Below are 18,879 nucleotides of genomic sequence, written 5' to 3'. Positions count from 1 at the left end.
TAAATTTATTAAACTGAGAAAGGATTTATTATGTAAACAACATCTTGAGGTGGAAATACTTGAACTTCTGTTTACGTTTTTCATCCTTCGATCGTGATATCGGCACATGTTTACATACATTGGACTGCTTGGACTTCCAGAGGGCAGTATTTTGTTTTGAATATTCAGGGATTTTTCTGTTTTTGGGCGATTTTCCAGGAAAATCTCGGTTTTTAAAGCAAATTTGGGGTAAATCTCGCTTTTTATTTTTTTATATCTCGTTTTTTGCCTTTAAAAATTGTGTTTTTTGCCGGGGCCTATACATAGTGCACCCTCAGTTTCTTGATCTTCGTTTTGTTCGGATTTGTTACAAGTTTCTTCACTCTTCACTTTCTGCGCCAGTACTGGCTATGACGTCAGTCAAGGGCTTAGGCAGCCAGCCGTGTAGGGAGTGTTTTATACACCCAAATTTGTAAATACACACCCAGTTTTTGCCCAAATGGTCTATACTTTGTACACAAATCTTAAATTTACACACCCAATTTTTTGAATTTACACACCCAAACCTTCAAGTCCTGCCTAAGACCCTGACGTTAGTTCACAGTCATCCTACATTGTAGTATAGCTTGATTAGCTTCTAGTTTAGCTTTTGAGGATTAAGCCACCAAGTACCATCATTACAGACATTTTGCAACAGATTGAAAAAAGATTTGAATTTGTTTTTATGAAATGAAAAGAAATTTGCAGTTTTTGTAATCACTAGAAACATGATGAGGTAATCCTTATCTTTCCATTATTTACTAATTATTTACGTCCGTCCATCTGTCTGTCCGTCCGTCCGAGCGAGCTTGCGAGTGCGATTTCTCGGAACTGGTAAGCCGTATTGTGATTCAATTTGGTTGAGGGTGGCAATTGGTAGTCTCCAAATATTAGCAGGTTTTCGTTGCAAAATATGGTAATTAAGTACCTAATTTGCATAATTTATGCATATCAAGCAAAATAACGGAGAGTAGCACAGCCAGAGGTTCTTGACCTGATTTGCTTTTCAGCGCAAAATTTGCGTAATCGCAGGGTCATTGTGAGGTCATTTGGAGTCATCCGGGGTCAAATTGCCATATATTGTTGCAGGTTCATGAAATTTGGTGGGAACGACTACTGTAGGAAGAAAAAAATGTCAAGGTCATTTTGGGGTCATCCAAGGTCATCCTAGGTCAAATCGCCATAGATTCTCGCAGGTTCATGAAATTTTGTGGGGACGACTACTGAAACAAGGCAAAAATAACAAGGTCATTTTGGGGTCATTCGAGGTCATTTGGGGTCAAATTGCCATAGACTGCTGCAGTTCATGAAATTTGATGGGAACGGCCACCTTAGTGAGGCAAATAATGTTAAGGTCATTTTTGGGTCAAGTGAAATTGCACGGGTTAAAATGATGGGCGTCAAGGTGGAGGCATTGTGGCCAACGCTTTGCGTCGAGAACCGTGCAGGTCGAGAACCGCGAAATTCTAGTTTCAAATGAAAATAATGAAAGTTTTGGTCAAATTGAAAAGGTGATGTGGCGGGGGGGGGGGGGACTAAGAATCAACTTTCATTAGCCTAATGAAATATCATTATATTTGTAACCAAAAATCTAATTAATTAGGGGTTCATTTAGGGCTGCTAAGAATACGTACCGGTATTATAATTCAAATCGGTCCCATTTGGATACAAACTTGTATTTTTTTGGTAACTTTTTTCCAAATTTAAAAATCAACCACAAATGATTGTAGCACTTCACTCTAGGTCAAGGGACTCTCCAAATCCGTGAAATGTTTAAAAAAACACACAATTTTTAATTTTGTTAAATTTTTAAATTAAAAAAAAAATGTTAGGTCCAGGGACTCTCCAAATCTGTGAAATTTGTTTTTAAATCGCAAAAAAAAATGTGTTTTTTAGCGGAAATCACAGATTTTTATGCTTTTTGGAAAATCTGGATTTTTGGCCTCCAAAATCGCCTAAGGGCATAAACAACCGCTTACTCGCTTAGTCATGAAAATATATGAATGAACCATACCAAAACATTTTGTGCTTCTTATTTCATCAAAATAATAACAAAAAATTACAAATTACATAATTAAAAAACATGATTTTTCCCTACCTGGCTGACTCTCGACCAATCACATGCGCGGCTGCGCGCTGTTATATACATGTAGCATGTATGTATGAATTCAAGTTTAATTCAAGTGCTAATTAGTGCTAATCATCCATAGAGTTTGCACACAAAGCAGTCATCTATACTAGAGTTAACACGCAAATCGGTCAAAACGATGCCTTAAAAAATGTCATATCTGGAAAAGCCTAACTCTTGGGTGTCTCAAAATTCACAGGTATTGCAATCAATAACACATTTTACAGACTTTTATTTCTGAATTATCCCTGACTCGGGAGATTACACCAGAAGGTTACCAATACCATGTCCATCGTAAAGACAGAAAAGGAGATTCCCATGGAGGAGTACAGTTTCTCTTCTACCGAAGTGACCTGAATGTCAGCAAAAGAGCTGAGTTAGAGTGATCAGGTGAAATTTTATGGTGCCATCTAAACATGTTGTACTTGTATGGATGAAGTACTATCTGTTATTGGAAATGAATGAAGTTTGAATCTGTGATGATTTTGTGTCATGTTCACTCAAATACAGGAAGTGTAGTATCAAAACTGTGCTAGTGGAAATTATACAGATGTACATGTGCAAAAGGTAAATATCGTAACAAAATCAACACAGGACTTTCAGTAACATTCAATTGCAAAAGAAATTCACTGTGTTCCCAATGTAAATAGCATGCTCAAAACCAGTCAAAATAAGGCTTGCAAAGCAAATTATGAAACACAATGATGATCAAACAAGTTTTTAAGTTCATAGTGCATGTAAACACTGAGGTGTGTACATTTGTATATCAATTATCATTTTCACAAATTCAGGTGTAAAAAATCTTTTGACTATCAAATAGTGTCATTATTGGGCACTGGGCAGGTTGTGACGTGATGCATCAAGATGTTCCATCTTTTGATGCATCCGGTAGCAATTTGCTGTCACAATCACCTAGGTTTCATTATCATTGAGGTATAGGACTTTTTATTTTTTCAGAGAAGAGCAGGTAGGGCAATTACTTGATTATATTTCTACATGTTCATACTACATACAGTGTACTCTGAATATTTTAGAAAAATCGCACGAGTCCGTTTTTTTTAAATCACATTTTTGTTCCTAAAATGGGGGTTATAGCGCCCTCAACGGGCACTCTCGCCACAGGGCTACATGTAAAGACCAGTTATAGACAAATGGCCCTAAAATAAAATGAGACTCAAATTTAGCATATGATGTAGATTTAACATCTGGAATGTAATGCAAGTGATGTCGTTGCTGCTCTTCTAAATTCATTTTTAAAATGTCCACCCCAGACTCAAAGACAAGAAGATCCCAACAAGTTGGAGGTTAAATATACACAAAGACCACAGATGGAAATTGTCTTGTGCTTTCATCACCAGCGGGATCATCAGTTGATTCCATGCACAGTCTCCTTCCAAAGTGACTGCCTATTCCACTGTCTCCAATATTGGCTGTATTGGGGGCACAAGTCATTTTTCAGCAATTTTCCTACATGTAAGCCTGGGATTTTCTAAAATGTCAGATTGAATGGGAGAGGGGGGCTCGTGCTCCTATGGTGCTACGCCACTGGGCTATAGTCTGGGAGACCAGGTAGAATCTTTAATTGAATTAAATGTGAATGTGAAATTTACTGTACATTCAATATGTCACCTGTACATTGTAGAGGCATTTCACTAAGTCTTTGTACCATCAGCTTGGCTTGGATACAGGGTTCGCGTTTTAATGCGTCATTGCGTCCTGGACGCAAAATTTTGAAAATGGGTAAATATGGACGCACTGAATTTCTAAATCCAAGGAGGTTAAGGGGTCCAAAAAATCTCAACTGGACGCATCCAAATCGCAGCCGGATTTACTGTGTAGAAATAAAAAAATCCTCCCATTTAACAATGTTAACTGTTTATCTACATAAATGTATCATTAATTTTCAAAATCGGCCTACAACAAGTCGTTGTTTTTAGGAATATCCAAGGCTGTGCGCCGTCAATTTTCAGTTCATATCGTCGCCGGTCATTATTTTAGCCTTCCAAAACTTTCAGAAAGTCCGGCATTCTAGGCCCCAAATTGCATAATATGACATCATTTTCCAAGCAACTGAACCCCTAAAATGGTGAATTATGGACTAATTTACTTCAATAATTGATATATCACACAGTAATACTGATTTGTGAAGTAGAATTTACAGTAACTTCAGCCGTTTTTGGCAGTATCGCGAACTTTATGAGATCGAGTCCACCATCTTGGTTTTAAGATAAACAAAAATATACTGCCCTCTATAGGCAGTATAAAATTAATTATTGACCAGCCTCAGCAGGCGGTAGACATGGAATATATAGATAATATAAAATGAAATAAAATAATTAAATTAAATTAGATTAAATTGGATTAAATTGAATTGAATTGAATTGAATTGAATTGAATTGAATTGAATTGAATTGAATTGAATTGAATTAAATTAAATTGTTAAAAAATTAACTTTTTTGGTATTTTTAATTTTTTTTAATTTTTAAAGATTTTGGCGTTTTGGACCCTTTGTTTTTAGGTTTGGACGCCCTATTTTCAGACTAAAGGTGGGGTTAAGGGGTCCAAATAGCTTCCACTGGACCCCCTGTTTTAACCAGGCACCGCTAACCCTGCTTGGATATGATCACAGGATATCACACAGATTGAATATAATGCAGCAGGGCTGTGGTGAGATTCACTCCATACCGTAGGCTGGTCCCAAGAAGTCTGTACATTGCCTTCATTGGCATCATTGCCTTCTCAACATTTTTTTCTGCCCTGGTCTTGCTGAGATTGGTCCTGATAAATTCCCATGTGTACTTCCATTGCATTGTTCAAGAATCAAGAGGCTTTACAAATGTACATGGTATTCAGGAAGATCCGCTCGTTTTGCTTCATACACTCTCCATCCTGATTCCTCCTAACTGTAGTCAATAGTTGCAGGAAACTTCCACTGGAGCTTTTTCTTGCTTTAATTCTCATATCTGGATATTTTCTTGAGGTTAACATAGTTTGGTTTGGCTATCTCTGGGACATGCTTTAGTCGTTGGATGTATTGACATCATCTCTATCACAGTGTCAGTAATCTCTATCAGCTGATTACAGGCATGTGATTTTTCCGCGGAAATCCGCGGATTTGAGACCAAAATCCGACCCCCCCTGAGATCAATGTAAATCCGTTGAGACATTTGGGGGGGTAGGGCCCCCTCTAAGCTCCTGAACATTGGCAAAGAGCATCTCTCTCTTTTTTAACGAACTTCTTGTTTCAGCCGTGTGCGCCGTGGCTGCCAAGTCGTAAGGCAAATACATGCTGAAAAAAACACGCAAAATTTCGCCCAATGTGTTTTTCCTGCCAACATGAATGGAAAAACTGCCGATTATTCATGAATTACTATTTTAAAAGTCGCCCAAAGATGGTTTTATAGCTCGTATGGCAACGCTATTGTAATTTTATTAACGATTTCTATGATTGGTCCATTATGACGTCACTTGCCGATATTAACCAATCACTGATAAGCTTACATATGTCGGCCATCTTTAATTTTGACAACGTGATCGACAGGATTTGTTTATCGGTATCGAACCAAAATCAAGATGAAAACGCTTCAGAAAAATGACGCGAACGTCGGCGTAGTTGATAAAGATCTGAAAAACAAGTTCCGCTGGAGCTGGCTGGATCACAAAGTGAAAGTAATACATGTTAAAGATGGTCGCGAATTGAGCTGTACGGTGGAGGAAAATGGTATCAAAAAAATTGCTGTCGCCGGTTAAGCTTAAGTTATTGCTCACTGTGTGGGGACATGATATTTTATGGATCCAAGGGAAGAATTGCTTTAACGGACCATATTACCAAATCTACAAAACATCGAATAAGTAATAAGTGAGGTTAAGTATTTGATTTTCACTCACATTGTACTAAAAAGTTGTATTTTTTCATTCAAATTAAGGGCTGGGGTATAACGTTTGGACAGTATTTATTTTGGGACATCAGAGCACATCAGACATATCGATTGCATTCTGAATACTGAAGAATGTCATTCTGATATCAAATAATTTTGATTTTTGAAATTAAGTAATTTAATACACATTTTATGGCAAATCATTAAAAATTGATATTTTAGATATTTAACAGTACTTGAAGTAAACTTTATAAATCTAATGATTTATACTTAAAGTGTATGTAGGTGGGATGAAAAGCCGACGATCAATTGAAAATTTTGACCTTTTCAGATTGAAGATATGGATTTTTTCCCAAAACACCAAAAAAATTAGGTCTTTTGGGAAAAAAATCCATATCTTCAATGATGAAGGTCAAAATTTTCAATTGACCGTCGGCTTTTCCTCCCTGCTACATACACTTTAAGAATATATCATTAGATTTATATAATTTACTTCGAGGACTGTTATATATCAAAATTTGAAAAATATCAAATTTTTATAATTTGTCATAAAATTTGTATTATATTGTGATTTTCAAAAATGAAAATTATTTGATATCAGAAAGACATGCTTCAGTATTCAGAATGCAATTCGATAGGTCCAAGGTGCTCTCATGTCCCACAAAAAATACTGTCGAAACACAATAAACGCTCATTTTAGATCCCTTAAACATTTTGTCTTCATTTATGTGTCTTTTTTTCCTGTAAAATTGCTCTCCTGAGAGGGCCTCAATAGTGTTTTTACAGTGTAGAAGCCATCTGGCTTCAAGGGCTCCTCCCCTCGACCCCGCCGGGGCTTCGCCCCTGGACCCCACCAGGGGCCAAAAGCGGGCCTCTGGACCCCCGGCCGTGAGGCGCGAGAGCTTCACTCGCTACGCTCGTTCCGCTTCGCACGTTTCCTCCATTCTGGGAATTACCTAATCACATGCCTGTATTAGCATTTCCTTATAATATACTCCAGAAAGTAATCCAGGTGGATCTAGATATATATATCTGTCCCATTAGAATGGTATTTTTCAGGGACTATCTTTTGGAATTTGCAGGAGAGCATTAAATAGCTCTTCTAGAGCCTTCAAAGGAGAGCTGATTAGAGCATTTATATAATAGAATGTAAGGAGAGAATGGTCAACTACATGTAGGAGAGCTAAAATCACTCTCCTATATCAGATATAAGGAGAGTAGTAAAGAGCGATTGCTCTCACTCTCCTCAAAAGGCAGTCCCTGATTTTTTAGTACTCATCACTTACCATATTTACCAAGGTCTCATTCAAAATATGTGTTCTTGCCAAGTAACAGGATGCAAAATCTGAAAATACAATGTAAAGTGCATCTGTACTGAAGAACTTCCAATGTGAGCTAGTGGGCCGGCCAACCCACTGGGTTTTGTGAATGTACAATTTATATTGTGCAGGTTTGATCTGTACATTTGTAATTCTACAAATGATATTTTAAAGCATAGCATTTATAGTAGTCAATTACAAGAGCTGCCCACTGGGTTTGGTGAGTCATATGCCCTGCACATTTGTACCATATGTTTAATCTCTAATTTTTGTACAGGTTTTGAGGTAATTAGGCAAAAAAAAAAAACAATGTAATTTTAAAGCAACTTACACATTAATAGTATTACTCATCAGTTGAAAGTACAGATGTAGTAAGAATGGACTACCAATTAAAATGATGTTATTTTGTAATTGATGTGCACAGGGTTGTAGCATGGAAATTTTTAGTGCTGGGTGGTATTTGATGAAAATTTTGCATATTTGGTAACTTTTTGCCAAAATGGACCAAACTCTTGACTAATTCAATCAAATGGTGCAATTTTGGCCTCGTGAATGGTGGGCTCCAGTACCGTACTAAAATTGCAGCTGAGTGGTGGGCTCCAAAACAGAGTGGTGGGCGGCAGAGCTGCCTACTGTAGCTACAACTCTAGATGTGCAACTAAAACATTAAAATACATGATAAATAAAGAATCATGCCTTTGTGTGTATGTATAAGCATTTAATCCATGCAGAAGGTTAATATACCGGTAATTTTCTTGGTTTTTTTTGTGTCAATAGGTAAAAAAAAATCAGTGTAAGAATGGCAACAGCAAGTGATGAGGAAGAATGCTACGATTATAATGAAGAGGATGAAGATGATGATGATGATGATGGAGACAACTATTACGACACCAATGATGACGATATGGAACCTGCTGACGAGAGAGAACCGGACACAGAGAACTATGATTATCTGTGCTTGACAGAAGATGGGGCCAGAGATCTGATTGAATCGGAAGTACAGAAAGCTAGTCAGCTACTCAAGGTGGGTTTGTCAATGAGTTATTCCAGTTAAAATCCACACTACCCCTGTGGAAGATGTTGGAAATATCTTCTACAGAGGGAGTATGTTTTTCAAATGTAATTGGTAAGGATTAATCATTTTGAAATCCATACCCCCCCCCCCCCCCTGTATTATGGCTTTACCTATAGACCACTTGACATCACTGTTTATCAACAAAGGCGAGGGACTCGTCCATCGATATACTTGAACGAGTCGCTACACTGTTCAATGGCTTTCTTGTACTATATGATATGTGGCGGGTGATTCAAAGTGCACGTGCCCTTAGCAAACTACGATGCGTACGCACACTGCAGGGCAAAGAACAATGGAAATTGTCATAATTACGCCCGATACTGCCGGGCAATGACGTCCACATGCCAAGTGGTCTATATCTTCCACAACTGGAGTGAGTATTTTAAATGGAAGTTACCCAATTGTCTATTCTATTCAAAACTCATCTCACACTGTAGAAGACTTCAGCTAAATCTTCCACAGGGGTAGTGTGGATTGTAAATGGAATAGCCTGATGCTACCAGTGGGAAAAATTAGTGCATGGTGTGATTATGTGATAATCTTGGCTACCTAAATTTTTCACCAGCCAAGTATTCAAGTTGGTATTGTGTATTTCATTCTGCATGCCCATATGAAATTCATAGTGTTTGGTTTATAGTTTCAAAATGTATGTTAATATTATAATATTTCTTTTTTTGCCAATTTTCAGACATTTGCAGGTTCAGCACACAATTTTCATTGCATTGCATTGGTACACTGTCAGTAATTTTGGGTGTTGAATATAGCCAATTTTTTTTTTCTGAAACCTAAAAATCAAAGAAACACCCCAAAATGCAAAATTTTAAAAGCTATGTTCTTGGCTGCTGAGATAAGCCTTTTTTTTTTACAGATGGGGTAGTAGCCTATAAACTAAATAAATATCTAAAATCTTGGCTGACTGCTGAATGCTAAGATGAAAAGTGTCCTTAATGTACACTGAATACAACTATATAAAATTCTTGAGTTCAATAGAGGATTTACTGCTATTTAAAGGTCCACTAAAATTTATTTGAAGTCCTTGACCGGGTAGACAAAGTGCATTGTTGTTTATAATTTCCTGATAAGTGTGGCAAGGGCATAAGAGTTGAAACTTGAGATATTTAAAAGAACCTGTATTACAAAATTTGTTCAGAATGATTGAAAAAGCATGGATAAGCTTCTGAAATAAAACCTAAAAAACATGTACCTAACATTACTTAATTTGTTCTTTGTTATTCAGTTTAATTACAATAAATGGTTTATAAAAGGACAAGATGTGAATATTTAAAGCAATTATACTGCTTTACTTGAGTTGAGCTACAGAATAAGGTTTCTGAATGCTTGTCAGGAAGAAACCAATTTACTTAAGCAGAGAAAGGTTATCGCCCTTTTGGCGACCTCAAAAAGGTCATCTTGCTTCGACCGGTGAGATTGTCATATGACCCGTTTACGCGTGTGGGCTCGTGTAGGTTGGTCCAATCATATTGCGTGTTCTGGTCGGGTCGTTGCATGGACCAATGGGGACAGGCCTTTCAAAGAAAGGTCGGCTCGGGTTTTCCCCGAAAAATCACATCACATTCAGATTTCATCCGATAAGGATCCAAAATATTTATTTTTTTGGAGGCTCATCCCAATCGCGCGCAAGAATTGCTCAAGTATTTGCATACAATTAGAACGGCGGCGTCTAGGTTCGGCGGTTGGGGTTGGCGCAGCTATGATCAGCAGTTCAGGATGAGACAGCAAAGCCATCCACAAAATTCATGGGCTATCTTAGACGCAGAATTGTGGGCGGTGTATGTGGCGGTACCTACATTCAATTCATATGCTGGGAGTAGGTCTTTCAATTATCAGAATGCCGGCACATCAGGGGTGAATACATACCCTAATACCAGGAGTAGCAATTTTCGGAATTTTCGTTCCAGGCCAAGTCAAGGGGGTTTCACAACAATTCAGCGGAAGAAATTCATCAGCAGCAAATCCAACAAACCAAAGGGGTGGTAGGCCAGGAAACAATGTGTGTTTCAACTTTAACAGGCGAGGTTGTTTCAGACAAAATTGCATGTATCCCCACAAATGTGAACAATGCGGGGACCAAGGTCACGCAGCATCCGGGTGCAGGAAAAGAGGAAAGTAAAGTCAAAAATTGTGGTAATAATAGGGCTGCAAAAAATTCACAGAATATTAATTGCACATGTTGCAAATACCCATCTCCAATTAAGGTAAATGCACTTAGCCTCTTATTAGATCAATATCCAGATGTAGCAGCAGCAAAAATATTAAAAGAAGGGTTTTCAGAAGGATTCAAATTAGGTTACTTAGGTGAGAGGGTAGCGAGGAGGCTCAAAATCTACCATCAGTTAGGCGATTCCCAGATAGGGCAATTGAAAAATTAAACAAAGAAATACGTGCAAATCGAATCGCAGGCCCATTCAATGTTTGTCCAATAAATAATTTAATAGTCTCACCAATTGGGCTTGTACCAAAGTCAGAGCCAGGAAAATTCAGGCTAATCCAGCACCTTTCATTTCCAGAGGGGGGTCCATAAATGATGGAATTGAACCGAAAAATTGTAAGGTGAAGTATGCAAGTTTTGATGTTGCTGTTCAATTGGTAGCAGGCATAGGAAAGGGGCGCTAATGGCTAAAGCGGATATCGAATCAGCTTTTAGGCTTTTACCAATTCATCCGGTGATTTTCAATTATTAGGCATGAAGGTATTGGAGCAATATTATGTGGACAAAGCCTTGCCAATGGGCGCGTCTTGCTCACCCGCGTTATTTGAAAAATTTTCAACTTTTATCGAATGGGCAGTGAAAAAGGAGGCGGGCACTGATAGAATAACTCATTACATGGATGACTTCTTCCTAACGGGAACGCATGACGAAGTTCGGTCATACATCTTGCAGCCGACTCGTAAAATGTCTCGAGAAGGTTTGCAAGAATTTGGGAGTTCCGCTAGCTCCAGACAAATCTGTGGGTCCAACAACAAAAATAACTTATTTAGGTCTGGAAATTGATTCGGTAAAGCAGATAATTTCAGTACCCGAAGACAAGCTAAAAAGCATTCGGGAAAAAATTGATAGCGCATTAAAATCAACGAAAATCTCGTTGAAAGAATTGCAATCAGTTATAGGATCCCTTTCCTTTATATGTAAAGCAGTATCTCCAGGAAGAGCATTCTTGCGAAGACTAATAGACTTAACATGTGGGGAGCAGAATTCAGGACGAAAAATAGAATTATCACAAGGAGCGAAAGAAGATTTAAAAATGTGGGTCTTATTTTTAGGATATTTCAATGGGATTACGATAATACCTGACCAAATATGGTCAGGTGAAGAAGATCTACAATTATTCACAGACGCTAGCGCAGGTATTGGGTGTGGAGGCTATTTTAAGGGCAAATGGTTCCAAAGCAAATGGCCAGATGAGGTAAAGCACCACTCCATTGCTTGGCTAGAGTTGTTCCCAGTAGTAGTAGCAATAGTTTTGTGGGGGGATCAGCTTGTAGGAAAGAAAATATTAGTCAGGTCAGACAATCAGTCTGTTGTGTCAATTGTGAACAAGCAAACATCAAAGTGTCCGAAAATAATGAATCTGATTCGTTTTTTTACGTTACAATGCTTAAAGTCAAATATTGCCTTTTTAGCAAAACATATTCCAGGCAAGAAAAATGACATTGCAGATGCTCTCTCACGCTTCCAGGTAGAGCGCTTCCGGATGGTGGCGCCAGAAGCAGAAACAGAGGGCTTACAGGTACCAACATTTCTTTGGAGGATCTAGAGTGCGTAAGCCAACAATTATTGACAGCTTCTATGGCAAATTCGACTTGGGCATCATATAGAGCAAGTGTCAATTCATTCATAAATTTTAGAGATCAGTTTAAATTGGAAAAAAATTGGCCAGTGCCTCAAAGTCATGTTATGGCATTCATTGCATTTTTGGTAATAGAAGGAAAATCGCCTCGACAATCAACTCAAAAATGTCAGCTTTAGCCTTTGTACATAAGGTCAATGGGTGGATAGATCCGACAGATAGCTTCATAATAAAAAAGCTAAAGAAGGTTGCAGGCGAAAAACCCCCAATGTGATACAAGGCTTCCTATCACACCAGTTTTATTGCGCGATTTAGTGGTGAAATTGCCATCTATGTGTAGTTCGCAATATGAAGCTTTGTTATTCAAAGCGGCCTTTCTCTTAGCATTTTTGCATTTTTAAGGGCAGGGAATTTTCAAGCCTTAGAAAATCAGGTGACATGTCAAGAATTTTAGCAATAGATGACATTTCAATATCAAACCAAATACTGGAGGTAAGAATTAGATATTCAAAAACCGACCAATTAGGGTTATCATCTACATTGAAGATTGAAAGATCTACAGGTTGCAATTTATGTCCGGTAAAAGCGTTGGAAGAATTCCTTCTGGTAAGACCGAATCGGCAAGGCCCTCTTTTCATACATTTTGCGGGAGAACCGCTAACAACATTTCAATTTGGTAGCATGTTAAAAAAGGGCATTAGGCTCTTAGGATTATCACCTGCCCACTTCAGTACGCATAGCTTTAGGATTGGCGCAGCCACGGCTGCTGCATTAGGTGGGGCCTCAGAGGAGAAAATAAAACAAATGGGAAGATGGAAATCGTCCGCTTTTCATTCTTACATTAGACCACAGCTGTTAATAAATTCAGCTCAGATTTTTCTGTGATCAGCGAAAAGGATAGCAATCAGTTTAATGTCAGAATAATGGGGCTTAACAATCATAGATAGGCCTGTTTAGTGCTTGTACTAAGGTTTGTAAGATAAATATTATTTTCAGGTATTTACGCCTAGAAAATGCAATGTGAAAATCTCTTAATAGATGTTAACCAAGCGGATTCTGAAGACCTAGCTATTCATCGGCATGATCCAGAAAGAATGTCAATACCACAATGCAGCACTTAACATGTAATAAAAAATTATTTTCAGGTATCTCACTTTGGAAATATGATGAAAAAAATCTTTCAGCAGAGATCTAAGGATAATATCTTATTTGTATAACTAACTACAATATTTAGTTCTTTTCAGGTAATTAAGCCAAGGAAAATGGTCAAGAAACTCTCTCGACGTGTGGCAATTGCCACCAAAATATTGTACATGTAACATAAAGTATTTAAAAACATGGGGCATGGAGCCTCATATAATTTCCAATTTACTAATTCTCACTTTCTCTCCCTTACAGACCGACACATGCTGAACGTGGTTGGTCGGGGATAGCATTTTAGACGCCAGCAGGTATACATAACACACAATTGCACGGTGGAGGAGAATGTATGTGGGACGGAAAGCCGGGAGGACATCTGTCATACTTAATTGGTAGAGTAAGATGGCTGTTGGGAAAGGCACAGTTCCCAACAACCATAATTGTGCACTTTGGCACTAATGATATCCTCCAAGCAAGTTTGGGGGAAATAAGGTCATGTGTTACAGAAAGTCTTAAAACCATTAGACAACTACTACCATTTGCTCGCATTATATGGTCGGATATCCTTTTTAGACTTGGGTACTCTTTAGAGGAAGAAGAAAGGGGCGGGGGTACGTTGCACTAAGAATATCAATCAACATGCGCACAAGGTTTGCAGAGAAATGTTGGGGGGTAATGCCCACATCATTAGATACAATAACGTCTTGCACCCCAGTATCAACAATGCCGATGATGATGGCCCCATTTATGGGTTTGATTGTACTCATCCTTCAGATAGAGGTTTGTTGATTTTAAGGCAGCAAATATCCAATGCGCTGGTGGTTTTTAATAACAATCCACAAATATTTGCGTACCCACCTGGGTCTGAGAATTTAGACAATTAGATTAATGGGAAAAGTGCAATTAATACAAAATGGGGAGGGGGAGAGGGAGGGGAGGATTAGCGACATCCTAGCATTGCATGTCTAGGATGCCGTTTGGAGGAAAATGATGTAGCAAAAATCAAATAATTTATATTAAAAATAGCCATATAAGGCGTACATTATGGAATAAGATGAAAAATAGTAAATTACAAATGTTTATTTTTATACATGTATTCATTTATTAATAATATTTTTCTAAATATAGACAACTTGGTCTTCAAGGATGCTCGGGAAAACTTCTCGCGAGCTCCAGCCAGTTGCAAGAATGATCGTGAAAACTTCTCGCGACCTCCAAGAAATATTCAATTAATTAATATGCTTCTAAGGCTTCAGCTTTTTGCTTATTTTGCTTTGCTTGTAAGCAGGTTCCCTTACAGCTTCTAGCGTAAATCACCCTAGTCACACATATGCATCACTTTTAGGCAACTCGTCTGGGAGGATTTTGGGCAGCTTTTCCCCCATTATTGTCTCATCATGTGTTTTGATTAACTTCGAGCTTCCCCAGGTTTTGGCCTCGTATCTCACACAGTCCTGTGATATATACCGGTATCCTTATTTTATATTCAGATGTGCCATCTATTAATATGCTTATTGCTTGCTTGCTGAAGCCTTAGACAATTTTGCTTGATAATGTTGTATTAAATATCTTTAAATGCTTATTCATTGATGATGTATTTGATTCGCATAAGCAAAATAAATGCGATCCTATTGGATGGCTGATATGTGTGGCAAATGTGATTTCCGTTTGGTTTTTCCTTTCTCTGTCTATGGGTAATAAGGTTTCTGAATGCTTGTCAGGAAGAAACCAATTTACTAAGCAGAGAAAGGTTATCGCCTACTTTGGCGACCTCAAAAAGGTCATCTTGCTTCGACCGGTGAGATTGTCATATGACCCGTTTGGCGCGTGTGGGCTCGTGTAGGTTGGTCCAATCATATTGCGTGTTCTGGTCGGGTCGTTGCATGGACCAATGGGGACAGGCCTTTCAAAGAAAGGTCGGCTCGGGTTTTCCCCGAAAAATCACATCACATTCAGATTTCATCCGATAAGGATCCAAAATATTTATTTTCCCACCCGCCACTCCCAAAAATTGGTGTTTCGTCATGCTCGGATCTCGTGTTCATTTTTTTAAAGAAGGGGCATGTTTAGAAGTGGCGACAGTGGTTCATGAGGAAGTTTTCGCATAACATTGCAACAATGTGAGCGAAAAAATAGCATCTTGTAATTAATAAAAAATTATTCGCTACAAAGGACAAACGCTTATATTTGTGTTAAAAGGAGTAAAAATGGTAATTAAAGCTACAATTATTTTCTCATCTTCCTTAAACAAGACATTAATTATAGTAGGCTTCTTTAGTTAGGTTTTCCTACAATGGCGCTTGGGAGTCTTGTCGCAAGCTCCAACCATTGCATGGAAATATTTTGTGTCTACTTAATGTGCAGTTTAAAATTTTGAGAGGAAAATGATGTAGCAAAAATCAAATAATTTATATTAAAATTAGCCATATACATTTTTGTAAGGCGTACATTATGGAATAATATGAAAAATAGTAAACTACAAATGCTTATTTTTATACATGTATTCATTTATTAATAATATTTTTCTAAATATAGACAACTTGGTCTTCAAGGATGCTCGGAAAACTTCTCATGAGCTCCAGCCAGTTAAGAATGATCGTGAAAACTTCTCGCGACCTCCAAGAAATATTCAATTAATTAATATGCTTCTAAGGCTTCAGCTTTTTGCTTATTTTGCTTTGCTTGTAAGCAGGTTCCTTTACAGCTTCTAGCGTAAATCACCCTAGTCACACATATGCATCACTTTTAGGCAACTTCGTCTGGGAGGATTTTGGGCAGCTTTTCCCCATTATTGTCTCATCATGTGTTTTGATTAACTTGAGCTTCCCCAGGTTTTGGCCTGCGTATCTCACACAGTCCTGTGATATATACCGGTATCCTTATTTTATATTCAGATGTGCCATCTATTAATATGCTTATTGCTTGCTTGCTGAAGCCTTAGACAATTTTGCTTGATAATGTTGTATTAAATATCTTTAAATGCTTATTCATTGATGATGTATTTGATTCGCATAAGCAAAATAAATGCGATCCTATTGGATGGCTGATATGTGTGGCAAATGTGATTTCCGTTTGGTTTTTCCTTTCTCTGTCTATGGGTAATGATCAATCTGGTCTGGTTGACCATTTATAAGCAATTCTTTGGCAGAACATTTACATCTCCCACACACATGCTTCGCAAATCCCATATACCTAGGCTTAGAGAGAAAACGCAATCTCGCTTTTCTCGCCATGAATCTCGCTTTTTAGTGCTTTTCTCGCTTTTAAAAGATTCATTTCTACCACGAAAATCTATTTCTGAGGCGAAAGGTTGCAGATTTCGACAACCATTGCAACTAAAAAAGCTTAAGTTTGACTTGATTTTCCAGCCTGAATGTACAAAAACGGTCCATTTTCTGGCACATTCAAGCAACAACACAAGTAATATTCTTTATTTACAACTCAAACCTTGCAGTATATTGACCTTTTAAGCTGATTTATGAGGACAAAATTAGTGTATTTTTGATAGTCCGGTCGGCAATTTCCATGCTTTGTTTTGGTATCACTCAGGGTATGGAGTCAATGAAATACTGCCCTCACTCAATTTTTTACCTTTTTCTGATTTTCGCCAATTTTTGGGCATAAATCGCGCTTTTTTCTCGCATTTTGAAGTTGCCATCTCGCATTTTTGGTCAAAAAATTGCGTTTTTTCTCTAAGCCTAGTTATACCCTCAACCCTGTCAACACATTAGACAAACATACATGTATGGTTCCAAATTCAATTGACTTAATTGTGTAAATTGAAATCATAAAGATAATATTGTTCACTTAGGTTTTAGAAGTTTTATTTTTACATTGTTTTGTAATAGTAACTTCTATCAGGGAATCAAATACTGGTTGTGGTCTTGAAATTAATAGTTGCTTTGTTGGTTACATTAAGTTCGTCCACTGCATTTTTTCGGATACATTTCTGTGCTGTTTTTGTTCGTTTTCATCATGTAGTGGTGCTATATTTATGTGTATGAATAAATAAGGTAAACATTAAAAACCCAAGAATGTATGAGTCGATTTCAAATCCATCTAACAGTCTTCAATCAATGTGTACATTTCAGATTCCTCCTGCAGTAACCAGGCTGATACTTATTGAACATGACTGGGTGTTAGATGACTTGGAAAACAGGTGAGTACTGCAAAATAAAGATGGAAAGCATGAGATACTGCAAGATTAATTACTTCAATTCTTTTTGTATGGTAGAACCAGGCCTGATTATTCCCCGATTTAAATCGGTTTTCCGATTTGTTTCTACTAAAAAAAAAAAAATTAAAAAAAAAAAAAATGTTGATACCTTTTTACATTTCCGGAAGTGGATGATGATATTTCATCATAAAAAGAGCAAGAAAATTTTTGTTAGTGGGGAAATTAAGAAAGTGTTAATTATAAACTTTTTAGGGGTTGCATTCACCCCCTCGACCCCCATCGGGGCTCCGCTCCCTCTGTTCGCCAACTTAAACCAAAACGGATTTTTTTTTTAGGACCACAATCAGGCCTGTGTAGAACGACATGTTTGCAGTCAGTCATCACAAAGTATCTTGGGTTAAATATTTTGCTTTAAGTTTGAGAAAAAATACAAGAATGTATATGAAATATGTCTGTAAGTGACTAAGTGTACTAATACTTTCTAAACAAATTTTAAAATTGGTCCAATCAAGCTGAAATTCAACAGGAATGATCCATACGACATTCTAAACATGTTAAAAACATTAATTTTTTACTTTTGTTACCAAAAGCAATCGCACAAGCAGGTTTATCCTTAGTGTAAGAGAGCATGAAATAAAAGGATACACCCAAAAGCAGGCGGTCGTGAAAGCAGGGCGAGACTCATGGTTCGAGAACCGCCTTGTTGTATTATACTGTTTCAATTGTCTAGAAACAAAGAAAAGAAAGATTTTAAGAATGTCACTAATTTTTCTGATATTTTGTTTTTCCAGAACTGAGCAAGACATTGCAAACCTGTTGGTAGAGAGTGGCATATCACCTAGTGCCGATGGTAGTCTATCTAAAGTAAGTATACATGATGCCAGTCATTCTATTCTATTCTATTCTAATCTATTCTATTCTATTCTATTCTATTCTATTCTATTCTATTCTATTCTATTCTATTCTAATGACTGTATATAAATAAAAAAATTGTTATGACCGTCCTCAATGATGGCTGATTGTGTTGTGATTTGGCTATGGCTCCCAACGCAACCGAATAAACAACCAAGCCTGCCCTGATTGGCCAAACCCCGACAAGAACACAATGGATGCTTTATGCAAACGAAACATGTGATGACCCGCGGTCATTCTAACATGTCCTTTCGTGAACGCCCCTGGAAGCGGGCCTGAAAGCACCCATTTCTCAGGGGCAAATTTTGATTCTTCATGATTGATCACATTCAGAATCTTTAGTATCAAGCTTTTCAAGTATTATACCACTTGATAATGATACATGTTATAAACCTTGATATCATGTGCCTATAGCCAGAGTCA

The 18,879-nt window shown here is 37.6% G+C and overlaps 1 protein-coding gene and 1 long non-coding RNA gene across 4 annotated transcripts in view; one reads left to right on the top strand and one right to left on the bottom strand.

The window, feature by feature from the left end:
* The window catches only part of LOC140148067 (uncharacterized), a 467,679-nt gene that overhangs the window by 117,284 nt on the left and 331,516 nt on the right, over nucleotides 1-18,879 (bottom strand). The window lies entirely within an intron of this gene.
* LOC140148060 (potential E3 ubiquitin-protein ligase ariadne-2-like) overlaps nucleotides 1-18,879 on the top strand; it is a 100,628-nt gene that overhangs the window by 5,734 nt on the left and 76,015 nt on the right. For all 3 annotated transcript variants that reach the window (XM_072169908.1, XM_072169909.1, XM_072169910.1), the window contains exons 2-4: nucleotides 8,121-8,367; nucleotides 17,459-17,526; nucleotides 18,336-18,408. In XM_072169908.1, the coding sequence (XP_072026009.1) occupies nucleotides 8,143-8,367; nucleotides 17,459-17,526; nucleotides 18,336-18,408 (366 nt within the window). In that variant the 5' untranslated portion in view covers nucleotides 8,121-8,142. The remainder of the gene's footprint in view (nucleotides 1-8,120; nucleotides 8,368-17,458; nucleotides 17,527-18,335; nucleotides 18,409-18,879) is intronic.

The sequence above is a fragment of the Amphiura filiformis genome, chromosome 3, assembly GCF_039555335.1.
Source record: "Amphiura filiformis chromosome 3, Afil_fr2py, whole genome shotgun sequence".
Lineage (NCBI taxonomy): Eukaryota > Metazoa > Echinodermata > Ophiuroidea > Amphilepidida > Amphiuridae > Amphiura > Amphiura filiformis.
The sequence above is the reverse complement of the archived record's forward strand: the minus strand, read 5'-3'. Positions and strand labels throughout refer to the sequence as shown.